General features: G+C 37.0%; 1 protein-coding gene across 1 annotated transcript; it reads left to right on the top strand.

The window, feature by feature from the left end:
* Positions 1-4775: 4775 nt before the first annotated feature.
* Positions 4776-13419, top strand: LOC129280682 (uncharacterized). The gene is made up of 6 exons (XM_054916700.2): positions 4776-5307; positions 6040-6184; positions 8078-8272; positions 8719-8864; positions 9190-9388; positions 10031-13419. Exons 1-6 carry the CDS (start codon positions 4876-4878, stop codon positions 11539-11541), a joined length of 2628 nt encoding a protein of 875 aa, XP_054772675.2. The 5' UTR covers positions 4776-4875; the 3' UTR covers positions 11542-13419.
* The last annotated feature ends 1705 nt before the right edge of the window (positions 13420-15124 follow it).

Below are 15124 nucleotides of genomic sequence, written 5' to 3' on the forward strand. Positions count from 1 at the left end.
GGAGAGAAAAAATAGGCTTTGCTTTAACAGCTACATATAAAGACATGCTCGCAAATAAAAGCCTATCCCCATCAGAGGGCTGTTGAAATCACCCCACCCCTTTTTCATTATTGCTTATTTATTGGAAAATTCACCATTTTGGAGCCCACATTGAGGCAAAAAGGCGGTTCTGATATATAGTTCTACCACTATTACCGCCTTGAAACTACTTGGAGAGGAAAGAGTAGGCTTTCCTCTAACAGCTACATATAAAGAAGTGGCTCTACTATATACCAGAAACACTTTTTTGCCTCAATGGGGCTCCAAAATGGCGAGTTTTCCAGTGAATTGGAAAAAATCGTAAAAAAGGTGGGGTAACATCTATATAGTCCCCTGAAGTGGGTCAGGTTTTGATATGGCAGCAATTCGTTATATATAGCTGAAAGATGGGAACCTACTCTTTCCTCTCCAAGTGGTTTCAAGAAAATGAAATTGGGTGTTTTATACAGCAGAAGTGCATATCGCCTCAATGGGGGCTCAAAAATTGTGAATTTTCAAATAATTAGGCAATAATGCAAGAGGGGTGGGGTGATTTGACAGCCGCCAAGATAGGTAAGCTTCAATGTGCCAGCACTTCTTTGTAGAGCAAAGCATATTCTTTCCTCCTTAATTGGTTTCAAGGCAGTAAAAGTGGCAGAACTTTATATCAGAGATGTCTTTTTACCTCAATGGGGGCTAAAAAAAGGTGAATTTCCAATAAATAGGTAATAACGCAAAGGGGTGAGGGGGTGATTTTGACAGCCCCCAGAAGGGGGTAGGCTTTTATTTGCCAGCACAAAATTGTGTAGCTGATAGAGCAAAGCCTATTCTTTCCTCTCTAAGTGGTTTCAAGGCAATAAAAGTGGCAGAACTATATATCAGAGACGCCTTTTTGCTTCAATTCCAAAATGGTGAATTTTCAACAAATAGCCAAAAACCGAAAATTAGTGGGGTAACTTCTACAGCCGCTTGAAGGAGATACGCTTTGATTTGCCAACACTTCTTTATATGTAGCTGATAGAGCAAAGCCTACTCTTTCCTCTCCAAGTCATTGCTAGAAAAGAAATTTGCTGTGCTATGTAGTAGAAACGCCCTTTGCCTCAATGGGTGATGCAAATTGTGACTGTCCAATAGATAGTCAATTACCGAAAATTGGTGGGGTAAATTCTACAGCCCCCCTGAACATTCTGAAGGGGATAGGCTTTGATTTGCCAACACTTCTTGATATGTAGCTGATAGAGCAAAGCCTAATCTTTCCTCTCCAAGTCATTGCAAGAAAATAAAATTGGCTATACTATATAGTAGGAACGCGCTTTTGCCTGAATGGGTGATCCAAAATGGTGAAATATCCAATAAATCGGCAATATACATGATATAGAGGGGGGGGGGGTGACTTAGACAGCCCATGAGAGGGCTAGGGTTCAATGTGCCAGTGCTTATTTATATGTAGCTGGTAGAACAAACTCTACTCTTTCCTCTCTAAGTGGTTTCAAATCAATAAAATGGGGTGTACAACAAAGCACAAACGATTTTTGGCCTCAATGTTGGGTCCAAAATTGTGAATTTTCAAATAAATTGGCAATATTAAGCAAACCCCCCCCCCCCCGAGAGGGGTAGGCTTCGATGTGCCACTTTGTATGTAGCTGGTAGAACAAAGCCTATATACTCTTTCCTCTCCAAGTGGTTTCAAAGCAATCAAAGTGACTGTACTGTATAGCAGAAATGCCTGTTTTTGCTTCAATGGGTGCTCCAAAAAACAGAGATTTTTCCAACAAATAGGCAATATACAACAACATGATATAGCCAAGGGCAAGGGGGGGGGGGGGTGACTTCGACACCCCCACCCCATGAGAGGGTCAGGCCTTGATGTGCCAACATTTTGTTTTATGTAGCTGATAGAGAAAAGCCTACTCTTTACTCTCCAAGTGGTTAAAAAGCGGAGATAATTGCATTTAAATTTTAAACTATTTTAAACTATACATTATACATGTACAGTACATGTTATACGTATTTAGTCTATGGAAATGCATACAAAAAGCGACATTTCTGAAATTGAAGTATTCAAGTTTGATACCTTATAAATTTGCTAAGAAGAATGATACAGAGTTGGAATTTCATCCACATGATAATAGTATATCAATAAAGTTTTCTGGAACATTTCAAGGTAATTCATTCATTTTTCTTAGAATTATGTAAAATCATGTATTTGCAAAATTTTCAATTTTTGGGAAAAAATGACAAAAAATGCAGTTTTCTACTTAAAATCTCAGCCAAATGACCTATTTATCCCCTATAAATAGTACCAAATTGTAGAAAATTTATTTGTCTTTCATATGACACTAATTTTGTGGCAATGGAATATTTATGTCAAAATCTATGTACGAAAATTCAAATGTTCTGAAAATTTGGCGGCCATTTTGAAAAAAGCGCCCTCACGGGTTAATTTTCAGGATACAGCCTGGTTACCTCATATATTCATATTCACCGTAAAAAACTGGTCTAGAAGCACTATATGAAAATTTCTCCTTTTTCTTGTGGCACCTTGCTCAATTATAACCCGGACTATTGCATACTCAAACAATATCATTGTTGATCTAGGGGGGGGGGGTTCAATTAGAATAATATATGTTATATTGTATCATGTTCTTAATTCTCTTTATAATCATTTTGTGGAGATTAATTTTGAATCAAATTAAATATTAATAATCAAACCATTATACGAAACAAAACTAAAATGTATTTGTATCGTTGTAGACATTTTCGGGTTCATTCTAATGACTGAACATTACTTTTCATGTCCATTGTCACGTGATGTGTTATTTCCTTCGATCGCAAAGTGAATACTTTATAAGATACAATTATACGGAGTCAACGAATAGATCGCAAAACACATCGTTCAAAATATAGTTTGATTACAAACTTAACTCTCGTTGGCGATCTTTAGAACCCGCTGGCTCACTTCTCCTTCTCGCAGAATAAAGACACTTTACAAGTTAAAGTTGAAAATGTAGTATAATCGCTCTCTTGAATATTTTCTCATCATCGATATCAATGTTGTTTGAAGACTACTGGATGAATTGGTGGAATTTATAAAGTTTAATCGATATATTAAGTTCCGTTCACTACAAACATGACAAACTGGTGATGGGGGTGGTCTTTCCATGCATATTTTTGTTCATCATGCAAAAGATCTTGATGAAAAGTGAAAATTCAAAGGAAATGATAAAATAATCTAGGAATGTCTGGATATGGTGCGAAACGGCCGCGTTTACTGAAATGGAATTGGGAAAAATTAAATTTTAACGGAGAAAGAGATGAGTTAGGGAGATAACAGAGTATTGGTGGGGATGAGACTTTAGAGAGACAGCGACAGACATACATAATTATAGAGAGCGGAAAGAGAGAGAGAGGGGGAGAAAGAGAGGGGAGAGAGAATGCCATATATTTGCATTAATCGCTTCCAGGAATTATTTTCTATTTATAAAACGATTTCATCATTATATAACAACGATTCACAATGGGTTCAAATGAGCCTATAAGGCAGAATAGTAATATCACGATAGACATAAAGTCATGTATAATGTTTTAAAAAATTGTTTTGCTTTCTTACTTTATAATTTGTTATTTTAGAGACATAAGGATAGAGAATGTTTGTGGTTTTGCAAATTGCAGGTCTTGGTTTTTTTTTTAAATGATTGTGTTTATATTGGCAGGTTTCATGCATTATTTGATATGGTATTACATGCATATCTTATAATGTTCAACACATAAAAAATAAAAACGGTGGATTTTGTTCGTTGAAAAGGGGATGTAATGGAAATGGAATGAAAGATTTGTTTTTGTAGAATGGGGATAAAGTAATGCTCTATTATAATAAAAGGGCCTAATTTAATTCAAAATGATAGCCAAGATAATATATTCATTTAATTATTTGGTATATTTGAAAGAAAACATATATCTGTACTGTTGAATAACAAAACTGTGGGCTGACTTTATCTACTTTTTCGAAATATTTTAACATATAATTTTCCACCAATCACGACAGTCTCCCACAAGGCGAGCTATGGCTATATTTTGAGTGACGTAAATAATCTAGATTTTGTGGGGACATTATATATTGTGGGGTTTTTTTCGAGGGTAAATTCATAGAAGAAACGATGTTAAACTAGGTGAATTATGGTGCCAATATTAGACAAATAAATGTACTCGTTATGTGATGGTTTAGAAAACCTACAGGCGTATAATCAGGCTGTTGTACTGGAATATTAGGCGTCTCGTTAAGAAGCCCCCTTCCAAGAAAAAAATAATAATTTAAACAACCCATGAACGCAGAATGTACAGTGGAAATGCTAGTAAATCTCAAGAGTAAGAATAAGTGACAAATGTCGCTAATAATGAGTGGTATATTAACATTTATTTATTTGTGGTGACAATACCATTTTGATGAATAATCACTGATGTTTCGGGACGATCTCACATTGAGCAGTAATTTATTTTTGGTATTATTTCTGTGCCTCTCTGATGGGAGGGCGAGTTTCCTTGAGTATATCCAAAAGCAGACTGAATTGTGACGAATACACTAAAATCGGTGTTAGGCCGTCCAATATCCCACACACTCAAGGCCATTGGTTCACTAGTTTCTGATCCTTTCGTACTACCAACCAATCAATGGACACCACCAACTAAATGCGCATGCGTGGGATACGCGTGCCTTGTCTGATTCGCCAAAGCTATCCCAGGCGATAAAACGCCCCAATGCATGACCAAGGCTTTGCATGTTTAGATGACTATTACAATTGTTTACTCAACCCTAATCCTCTTTTCTCACCCCTGGTATAAATAGGGGCGGATCTCGAGATGGGGGATCATTTAGAAGCAGGTCTGGTGTCTGGTAATCTCTCTCGGCCACCTGCTATTGCAACTTTGTCCAAACCTGTTGATTTGGAGGTTTCATCGCCGCCTTCCTCACCGCCGCTCCTCAAACCTGCGGTTCCATTTCCACTTTTACCACCACCCTCATCGTCGGGGATATCAACCTCGGGATCGACCGACATCGTCAGACCATCGGCGACACGCACCTCGGCTCGTCACAGCAATATGGTGCAAAAGATCAGCCCAAAGCACGAGGCTGAATGTTCAGGGGCGGCTGCTACTGCATGTGCCGCCGGAGCTACGGGGTCAGTACCCAGAGCATCAGCCTCAAGATGGGAGGGGAAAACGACTAGGGCACGAAGCACAAAAGCCGACAGAGACGACTGGAAGAAGCAGAAGAAAATCAAAGTTGATAAGGTAAAAAAAATAACCCTCCAAAACGCTTATTTGCATCAATCCATTTAAAATGCTACCTTGCGTTTTTCTTCTTACAGATTAATTACATTCACAAAATTGTTATTTCGTTCTACTTGTACTTTTTAAGTTCCATTCGTATCTGTGAAAACTTTTTTTCAGAGATTGAACATGCTGAATACGGTTTTCATTTTTTTGTTAAAATGTTATTTAATTAATTGTACTTTTATTTTTGAGAAATATTTGTATTTGAATATGCAGAATATAGTTTCGATATATATTTATTGAATGGTATTCCAATCGAAGAAAGTCTAAATCTTCCACTCGACGTTTTATTCTTATACTGAAAATAGTAAGTTGGTAATTTTACATAATAAATTATGCAAACTTTATAAGGTTTCGACTCGAATAGCATTCCCAACTCTGTTAATGTGTTAATACAAGCAATAATTGTTTTATTTCTGAAAATTGTTTAAATTCTACAAGTTCATACAGCATACTGCAGTTGAGAAATTCACTTCAATATATTATGATTTCTAGATAAATGCTTTAACAAAGCAAGAAATTAGCTTTGAATAAAACTTTTCCATCATGCTAAAGATCAATTTCTTTTTCTACCATTATGCAAAACAATATATATATATGATATGGCGTCAACAAATTCTACCTGCAGAATATTTTTACTTGAATTTTTAGCTTAATTAATTTCAATGTCTTTTTTTTTATCGTTTATAGTATGACGAGTTCAATGAATGGATAGATGGTGACGTCACAATGAGATATTTGCCTAAGGACATTGATGCACGCAAGCACCTGAGCGGATGGGCAATGAGAAACACCAACAATCACAACAAGAAAGTACTCAAAAAGTCATGTCTCGGTAAGTCTTATAAGATTGTATTTGATTGCATGTGATTTAATTCAGTTTGATTTGATATTAGAATTGATATGATATTCGATTCGATTTTATTTTATTTGAATTGCATTTGATTTGATTCGATTTAGTTGATTTTTTTATTTGGTTTAATCTGATTAGATTAGATTTGAGTTGGTTTGGTTTGGTTTGATATAATTGATCTGAATTGATTCGTTTTGACCTGGCTTAGACTTAATTCAATTGAATGGACAATTATTCCAAGTCATGCAACAAAGTCGCAAATTAAACATTATGATGTTTCTGAAAGTGATTCACTAATATCGCAGTAAACGAATTAATGTTTGGTTGCAGAATATTTCTTCAAGTTGATCTGGATAATAAAAGACTTGTTTCTAAGAATATAATAACGAGGCGGAAATGTAATGACTCTCTATACAGGGAAGGGTATCAAGTTATAAGACTATCTGTAAACGACTCGTCACAATGCTACTGCTTGCATTACGATTTATAGAGCATCCTTTATAGTTCAAGGAGGAAATGAGTACATCAAGTTTAAATGACGTTTCTCTGAAATAGGTGTTTCTAAGTTTACCCTTTTCTGTCTTTACAAAATAGAGTGGTAGGCTGAAGAAAACACTATTGAATATCCAAACTGTGTGTGTTATCTTGAATCGGATTATCAATATTTTGAAATGTGTTTTTGATGAGTTTGATTTTCATTGTTTATGTTTGACCTTTAAAAGATAACAGATGCTATATAATTATGCCAGAAACAGATAAACATCATTTTGAACTCATATTCATTGAACAATTTTCCTTCATGATTGTGAAAGTTGGAATTCATGTTTTAACATCTGCTCATGGTTGTGTGGGAACTTCATAGAGATAGGTGGTCAATTTCTTTCAATTATCATTGTCAGTGCCATGAATACAGACAGACCTAAGTAAAATAATGGTTTCTTGCGAACATTCCCACGAAGACCTGGGTTAAGGTGTATTCTCCTTGAAAGCATCTTCTAAAGAATCATTTTCAATGAAGGCCGACATTGCCGAAACCCACAATAGATGCGCTAAAATCAAAGGCCAACATTGCCTATTAATTGGGTCTAAACCGGAATGGCCCACAATGGGGCTGTGCACAAGACAATGGGCGCGCCCGTTACAATGGCGAGTGTACCTGCCCGTGGGAACACCTCCCGGTCTATTGATACCACCTATTTCTGTTTGCTACCTTTTGTTTCCTCCTTGATATTGGATTGTCTTTGAGTACTGAATGAAGAAAGCAGGATGCGGTCTTCTTTGAAGAGTTTATTAGTGCCCCTCTTTAGCACATTTTCATTTGGGGAACCGAATAGATGAAAGGGGGACCGATGTATACAGGTGCTTTTAATTTAACAATTTTTGGACTTCAACGTTCAGGATATGAACATGTATATTGCTTGCAATAGATTGTTCGATTTTTGTAAGGGATTCAATGGATGAGCTCGAAAGTTATAATGCCCTGCTGAATTACTTTCTCACTTACGTCCTTAACAGTCTGTGGGCCTGTGACTTCGTTGTCTTTACACTTAACATTTATTTTCTTCTACATACTTATTATTAACTCGACTATTTACTTAGCTGTTTGCTTCTTGCTTCTTACTTACACTCATTATGTCAGGCCTTCATATACTTACTTACTCTCTTTCCTTACTTCCTCACTTACTTACTTTTTTTTAACTTACTTACTTACTTACTTGCTTATTACTTACTTACTTAATTATCTTGACTTCATAATTTATAGAATTAATACATTTACTCACTTTCTTTCATTCTACAGACTTATTCAACTTTGTTTATATAACTCTATTTTCATCGAATAATGTTTCTTATTTGTTATTTTCTCTATTCTTGCAGGCGTATTTCTGTGTTCGAAAGGATGCCGAACAAGTACGGGAGACGTCGTGACTGTTCGACCAGCCACTTCAGACCGTGCTCGTAAGAAGCAAGCCGATAAGAAATGCCCGAGGAATGGATGCGATGGCAAGCTCTTTCACATGATCTGCGCGGGAAAATCGGGTTACCCTGTTACACATTTCTGGCGAGTAACTGGTAAGATAAAAAAAAAATTAAATATAATTTCACAGTGTTATGCATATTGATAAAGATTTAAAAAAACACATGTTAAATTCAATTTTGTGATCAGTCATTAGTTGTTTCTTATTGTATAGTAATGATGATCGCCATCAGGCTTAACTCATAATAGACTGAAAAGCCTTAAATATCCCTAATTTTCTTGCTGACGATATTGCATGTAAATACATTTACAGGAATGACTACGATTGCTGTTTTAATCATCCAAACTTGACATAACAAATTTTCTTCTCATTGGTGATATTTTAATTGTTGTGCTTATTTTCTTCGCTATATTCATTTTAGTCAACCTATCTTGGTTGCAATTTCTGATACATCTTGAAAATTCATATCCTTGCACCACCTTCGCCATCAATAATACTATATATTATCATACATTTTCCTTTTGTTCCTTCTATCTTTAGATACGGTCATCCTGTTTCAGTCAAAGGGTGTACATGATCACCCTCGCCCGGACGTGGTCAAGACTACATCACAAGCCAAGATGGCCCTACTAGAATACCATCGATCACATAGACACGAGAGACCGAAGGAGATCTGCAAGAAAGTGGTATGTATTGTTTTTATCGCAATTATTTATGTTAAGCTGTATACAGGGGCTGTATCACTTAGGGGCTTTTCATGTAGCAGAAAGGAGGAAAATACATTAAAATGTGTTTATATATTAGTGATTACACTGTTCAGACTAAATTCATTATGTTGAATATTAGAATCAATGAACATCAATGCCTTTTGGGTTTTGTTTCAGTTTGATATTATCACGGACATTGCACGATAATGTTCTTGTAACTGCCATTTTCAGTAATTTGAAGAAAACAAAATTTCCGTTTGATTTATTTAATTTATTATTTGTTTCTTTTCCTTTTTTTCAACAGGGTACGCATATTCACAAATCTTTCAATCGTGTTGACCGGGTGGCTCGACAACTTCGTGAGGTCCAGAATTCGGAGATCACCGAACCTGGCTCAGAACTCCCCAAGGAACATTACTCTCTACGCTCTCACATCCGATCATTATACAGTAATGGGCAGAGACAGACAGACACAGATAACCACCCTTTTGTTGCCGGACAAGGTAAGAAAACATTTGACGATTGTGATATATTGATGTATCATAAAGATTAGTTGTCGTTTTGTTTTGTGCGTTGAAAGGCAAACCTAAATACCGTAGCCACCGGGATTGTGTCACGGAGCATATTTCCAGTGATTTTCATTATCAATATTGCTCTAAGCCAATCAGAAACTAGGATTTGAGTAACGTGATTTAAGACAGTTATCACGATTTCACCTGCCCCCCCCCCCACCTCCCATTTGTGCAAGTGGATCAAAATTATTAGACGTGCCTTTATCTTATTGTCTTAGTTGACCTCAAGATGCAACCTCTATTCAAGATCCAAATTGCTCATTGTTAGAGCTGGGTTCTTGTTACTCCAATTTTATCCCGGGTTCGAATCTAATTTAATGTGATAATTGCAATAGCCCAGAGTGAAGTATACATCAAGTTTGTCTGAAAGATGTTATATTTAGGGGCAGGTGGTAGGTTGGTAATTACATAGTTACATAATTCGTAAATTATGCTTATGGTAATACTGATTCTAAGTTGTTTATAAGTTAAATATTATATTTCTGGATTCATGTCTTCAGTAGAATTAAGTCTGCATTAAGCAATGTTTCAAGTGTTAACAAGATAGAATTTCATTTTATTTTTTGACGACAGGTACTTTTCAAAATGCGTACAGCAACCGACAATCTTACGGCAACTATTACCCTCCATCCCAGCCTCAGATGGACGGCTGGACTCACTTCTCAGCCTCACAAGACGACTACAACTTGGCCTTCCAAAGCTACAGACAAGATGGACAGCACCCCTCAACCACATCCGGTTACCAGCACCAGACTGGGGCATATCCTTACAACCCTCAACTCCATTCCGCTGACGGTACGACATACGATTACGGGTACGATGGCAGTGCGGTCATTGCGGCGGCCGCTACGTCCTCGGGTGTGCCGAAGGGTCACAACGGGGTGGACAGCTCTGGAGTTCATTCTGACTTGGCGAGATCGGCAATGCCAACGTACCACAACCACCCTATGGACGCCCTTGGACAGATCTTGATGAGCAACCAGCAAGCTCCGATGGAGATGAATCCTTCAGTCTACGGCACCACCGAGTTGATCAGTCCTCAGCAGGGTCATACCATCCTGACACCGGTGAAGCAGCCGGTTGTATCCCCGCTGAAGAGACCTGCACCTCCTGATCTTCACTCTCTACAGGACTCCAAGCATCCACGTCTAGAGCCACCTACGACAGTCGGTGAGACCTCAACCATCAAGCTTGCCGAGCACACGCCCTCTATTAATATTGATCTCTCGAACTTCTCCGACATATTTGATATCCCAACTGCTCTTGGTGACGAAGGACTCGCAGGACGTCCAAAGACACCTGTCTACCAGTCCCTCTCTCCCGCGGTTCCAGTACATGATAGCGATGCTGCAGGAACCTCCAGGAGAACAGAAGACAGTTCTATGACAGAGGAGCGTCTTTGTTCCAGTGCTTCTCCAGATATTTCTCAACAACATACGAGCGTTGATGGGAATTCAGCTGTTGCTAGTCCTGCAAGTAGTGTTGACAGCAACGGATCACATGCATCACCTCCACCACATCCTCCCGTTTTAACCACTCTCAACACTCATGCTCCACACAGTGTTCAAATCAGTGGACCTATCACTACAGCGCCTCCTGGGACCAACGAACAGGATGGCAACTTCCTGGACCAACTCGTCTCGCTGTACCTCGGTAAAGAAGAGAAGCCCATCTCAACGCTTAAGAATGAGCTCCAGGTTTACACCGACCCACAATCTGGCCAGCGTACCTTGACCTACCGGACCAACGACCAGACCCATCATGGTCCTGCTCTTGACCATTTCAGAACCCCTGGACATGGTGGTCATCACGAAGGCTACTCCTGGTACGACCGCACCCAATCCTACAACTCATCAAATGGACACATACCTGTCTCAGAAAGCCTGATTAGCCCTCTTATGGCGGGTCACTTTGACTATACCACATCCATCACTGACTACTATAATAGTCAGCAAGCAGCTGCTGCTGCTGCCGCCGCCGCTTCCACTGAATCGACGTTGTCAACTTTTCCATCCACAAGCCAATCGCAAACGACGTCTTCCACATCTGGTACATTCGGTCATAGCTCAAGATATATGTTCTAATTGCTCATCGTTTGCCCACACAACGAGTGAAAAGACAGTACTCCAGACAAACAATCAAATTTTATGCTGAGTTTAAATATCAATATATTTTTGTATTTCATTCAGAGCCTCAAATGGTACTGAAATTACAGTTTTTAGATCAAAGAAAATGCGATTGCCCTATTTTCATCCTTTGTATTCTACCTGCCCATTATCGATTATGGTTCAAAATCTTCATGACCCCCCCCCCCTGTCTCTTTCTCTCTTCCTCTTTCTTTCCCTTTCCCGGTCATTTTGTAGTTTCATCTTTTCAATCGCTGTCATGAAGATCATATATTTTTCTTTAAATTTTCACACCCCCTTTAAGTTAATCATTTAAAAAAGGAATTACAAGATCTACATGAACACTCATTTGCGAAGAGCGTATGGCTATAATTAAATTTATGAATTGGCAATATGGGCAGGCAATATAAGTGTACAGCAAAACAATAAAACATTAATTCTCTAAGCAGTATTATTATAGCAACAGTATCATCAATTTTTATTAATATCTCCTTGCAACGCTTAATGACATCTTCGTTGTTTTATTGCGAGGACTCCGCTATTACTCGCCTAAGGGTGGAAGCCTTCGTTGGATCATATTGCCTTGTCTTCTTGGTCTCGGCCAATTACATCCGGGTATCTGCACCGCTAATATACCAAGGTCAAGGGTCAAACGAGTATACACGAGGCTGAATTACATATTTCATAGTGCAAAAAAATTGACCAGGTAGTCTTCCCATATACGGTGCTCTTTTTATACTTTAATTGCAAGCAATAACACTGCGACCATGCAGTGCATAAAATTTCCATTATGAAATGTTTTGAGGGTTTTTTTTAGACGGTATGCTTATTTTTATTGATATGAATGTTAGCTGTGTTTGCCATGTTGGCCGGGAAACGTGTAATATTCCTATTTATTTCATTTGAGTGTCTTAGTTACTTTTTCTAGACCAAATTTATAGAGAAGGCAATATAGACTAGTTATATTATTCAAACATTGATATTTCAAAAGACGTGTATCACGTAGCGTTGTTCTTAATTCTACCAGTTGGCGTTATTTATAAAGTATTTTTTCGTCGTCTTTTGTTCTTCCATTTCGATATTATTGGCAGGCCAATTTCCTAGGATATTTTATTTCTTTGTGGCTAACAACGTTCTAACTACTCGGAATTATGAGTCTTGAAAGAGTATATACTTTTATTTTTATTTGAAAGGTTCGTATGACCTACTGGAAAAAAATGTATATAATAGTTATGTGAGTAGGCTTAAAAACCAATGACGATTTGGTCATAATCCGTTGCAAGTCATGCTGTCAAGTATCCGACATCAAAATGCCTAACACGCTTTTTTTTTTTGAAGTGATTAATTAATTTTGAGTTCATATGCGGATCTCGTATACCCGACAGAAAAAAAGTGGGATACGCCAAAACAAATTACCCGTTCCGTTATATACATTTGCTTTCATTTAATAATGATGTTGATATTTATTCGAGTGTACTTTACAATTCCAGTCTATTTCAGTACTTTTGTAGAGGAGTATAGAAAACTTCACGAAGAAACTGATCATGGATGCTTGGAAGTACTAGGATGAAATAATTTAAGAAATATATAAAATGTATAAACCCAGAAGATATTTTTGTTAAGGTGGATTTTTTCTCACTATTCAAATTACTTTTTTACTTCTAAATTTATAAGATGTGGTACTGTAGTTTCAATGCTGAGTGAAATATTCATTGTTATTTCCAGACCCAGAGCATTCTTTGTGCCTTAAAATAGTTATTTGTTGTTGTTGATTTGGTTGTGATGTATATAGAAAATAGTTGTCATTGTGCAATAAAAACCAAAATATGCCTTAAATTTTGACTGCAGTTAATTGCTATCATTGTAGAAAGAGAGAGGGTTGTCTTGTTTTCTACAAAGTGAGTTGCAAAGCGAAATGGAGATGGGATAGATGAGGAGTTGGATAAAAGTGATAATGAGAATGTGAAGAGAGAGAGAGCGACAGAAGAGAGTGAAAGACAGTGAGCAGAGAAGGGGGATAACTTTAAGCAGACGAAACAATACCGAAATCTAAAAAAATAAGGACATTTTTATTTCTTTTAAAATATTATTTTGCATGAAAAGAGCTGCAAAAGAATGTATGAAGTGTAAAAATGTTTACTTTTCTTTTCATTCTCCTTACTTTCTTTTTTCTTCTCCGTTATATTTTTTCCTCTTTTTTTTCATCATCACACGTCTTTTCTTTCTTCACATTTCTCTACTTATCTGCATATTTCTCATAAATATTTTCCCTTTCTACTTCTCCTCTTTTTCGTTTTTCTTTTTCTTTTTGTTCTTCCTCTATATTCTTATCGTTCTTTCTCCTTCATCATCTTCCTTCTCTTCGTATTCTTTTTTCTTTCTTATTCTCGTTCGTATTCACATTTTCATTCTTTACAATTTTTTATCTCCTTCCTTTACTGAAGGCTCCCTATATGGCATCCTCATATTCTTTTATCTTCTTCTTCGTCTTCTTCTTCTTCTTCTCAATCTTCTCCTTTTTCTTCTTATTCTTCTTTTTCTTCTTCTTCTTTATTTATCAATGTTGTTTCTGCTGGTTTCGACAGTCTTTATATTCAGAGACCACAATGCAGGACTGCCACAATGCTGTTGATGAGGAGCCTCGTTATTGTTAAAAGTTTGAGATTCGTCGAAACAAAATCGGAGTTAAAATATAAATTCGAAGAAAATGTGTTGTAGATGAAAATATTAAAGAAAACACCATAAAACCTTATTGCATATACTAGTATTGACAAAGTATACAATATGGTATTATGACTTTTGCAGTATATTTTCATGGAAAATGATTTGGCAAAATAGTTATTTGCACAGAGAACAACTGGTGTCGAATACACAATTATTTCCTCCTCAGATAAAATCACTTTAATCAGTGAAAATACCTCAATTCTAATAGACTTTCCCATAAGGTTGGAAATCTGCCCAGTTTGTTGTAAATCTAGAGATCGTTCATTTCCAACTTAAATTTCGCTGTGAATGTTGAAATAGTAAGCCCTTCCTAATTAAAGTTAGTCCATATTGGATGTTGATCATTGAACTGGAAATACAGTGCTGACGAGAGAAGGAAGTCACCTTTCCCAAAGCTAACGTAGAGGGATTGACTCCCAATTTTCCTAGCTTCCCTCTCCCAACGGTCAAATTAAATCCATCCAGTCAGGGTGTTAAAATAGGATAATCTAGGCCCCCATCTTACAAATTGTTACGATTGATCCAATCTCTCACAACAACGGAAAGCCAGCAATGTCAACATCTAAAATGCCTATTTGTTCAAAATATTTTATAAATAATAGGCCAAGCTATATTCCTAAATCCATCGTTTTCTTAAAAACTCAGTGTGCTTCTTTTTGTTTACAGAGAATATGATACAAATTTCATGTAGAAAAAATATGACTTTGATGGATTTACATATATAGTTGAGGTTGATCGGATCAATCGTAACTCTTTGTAAGACGGGGGCCAGGGTAAATTGAATAAATGATATTGGACACCGGTGTAGGACCATCAT

This window comes from Lytechinus pictus, chromosome 17, assembly GCF_037042905.1.
Source record: "Lytechinus pictus isolate F3 Inbred chromosome 17, Lp3.0, whole genome shotgun sequence".
Lineage (NCBI taxonomy): Eukaryota > Metazoa > Echinodermata > Echinoidea > Temnopleuroida > Toxopneustidae > Lytechinus > Lytechinus pictus.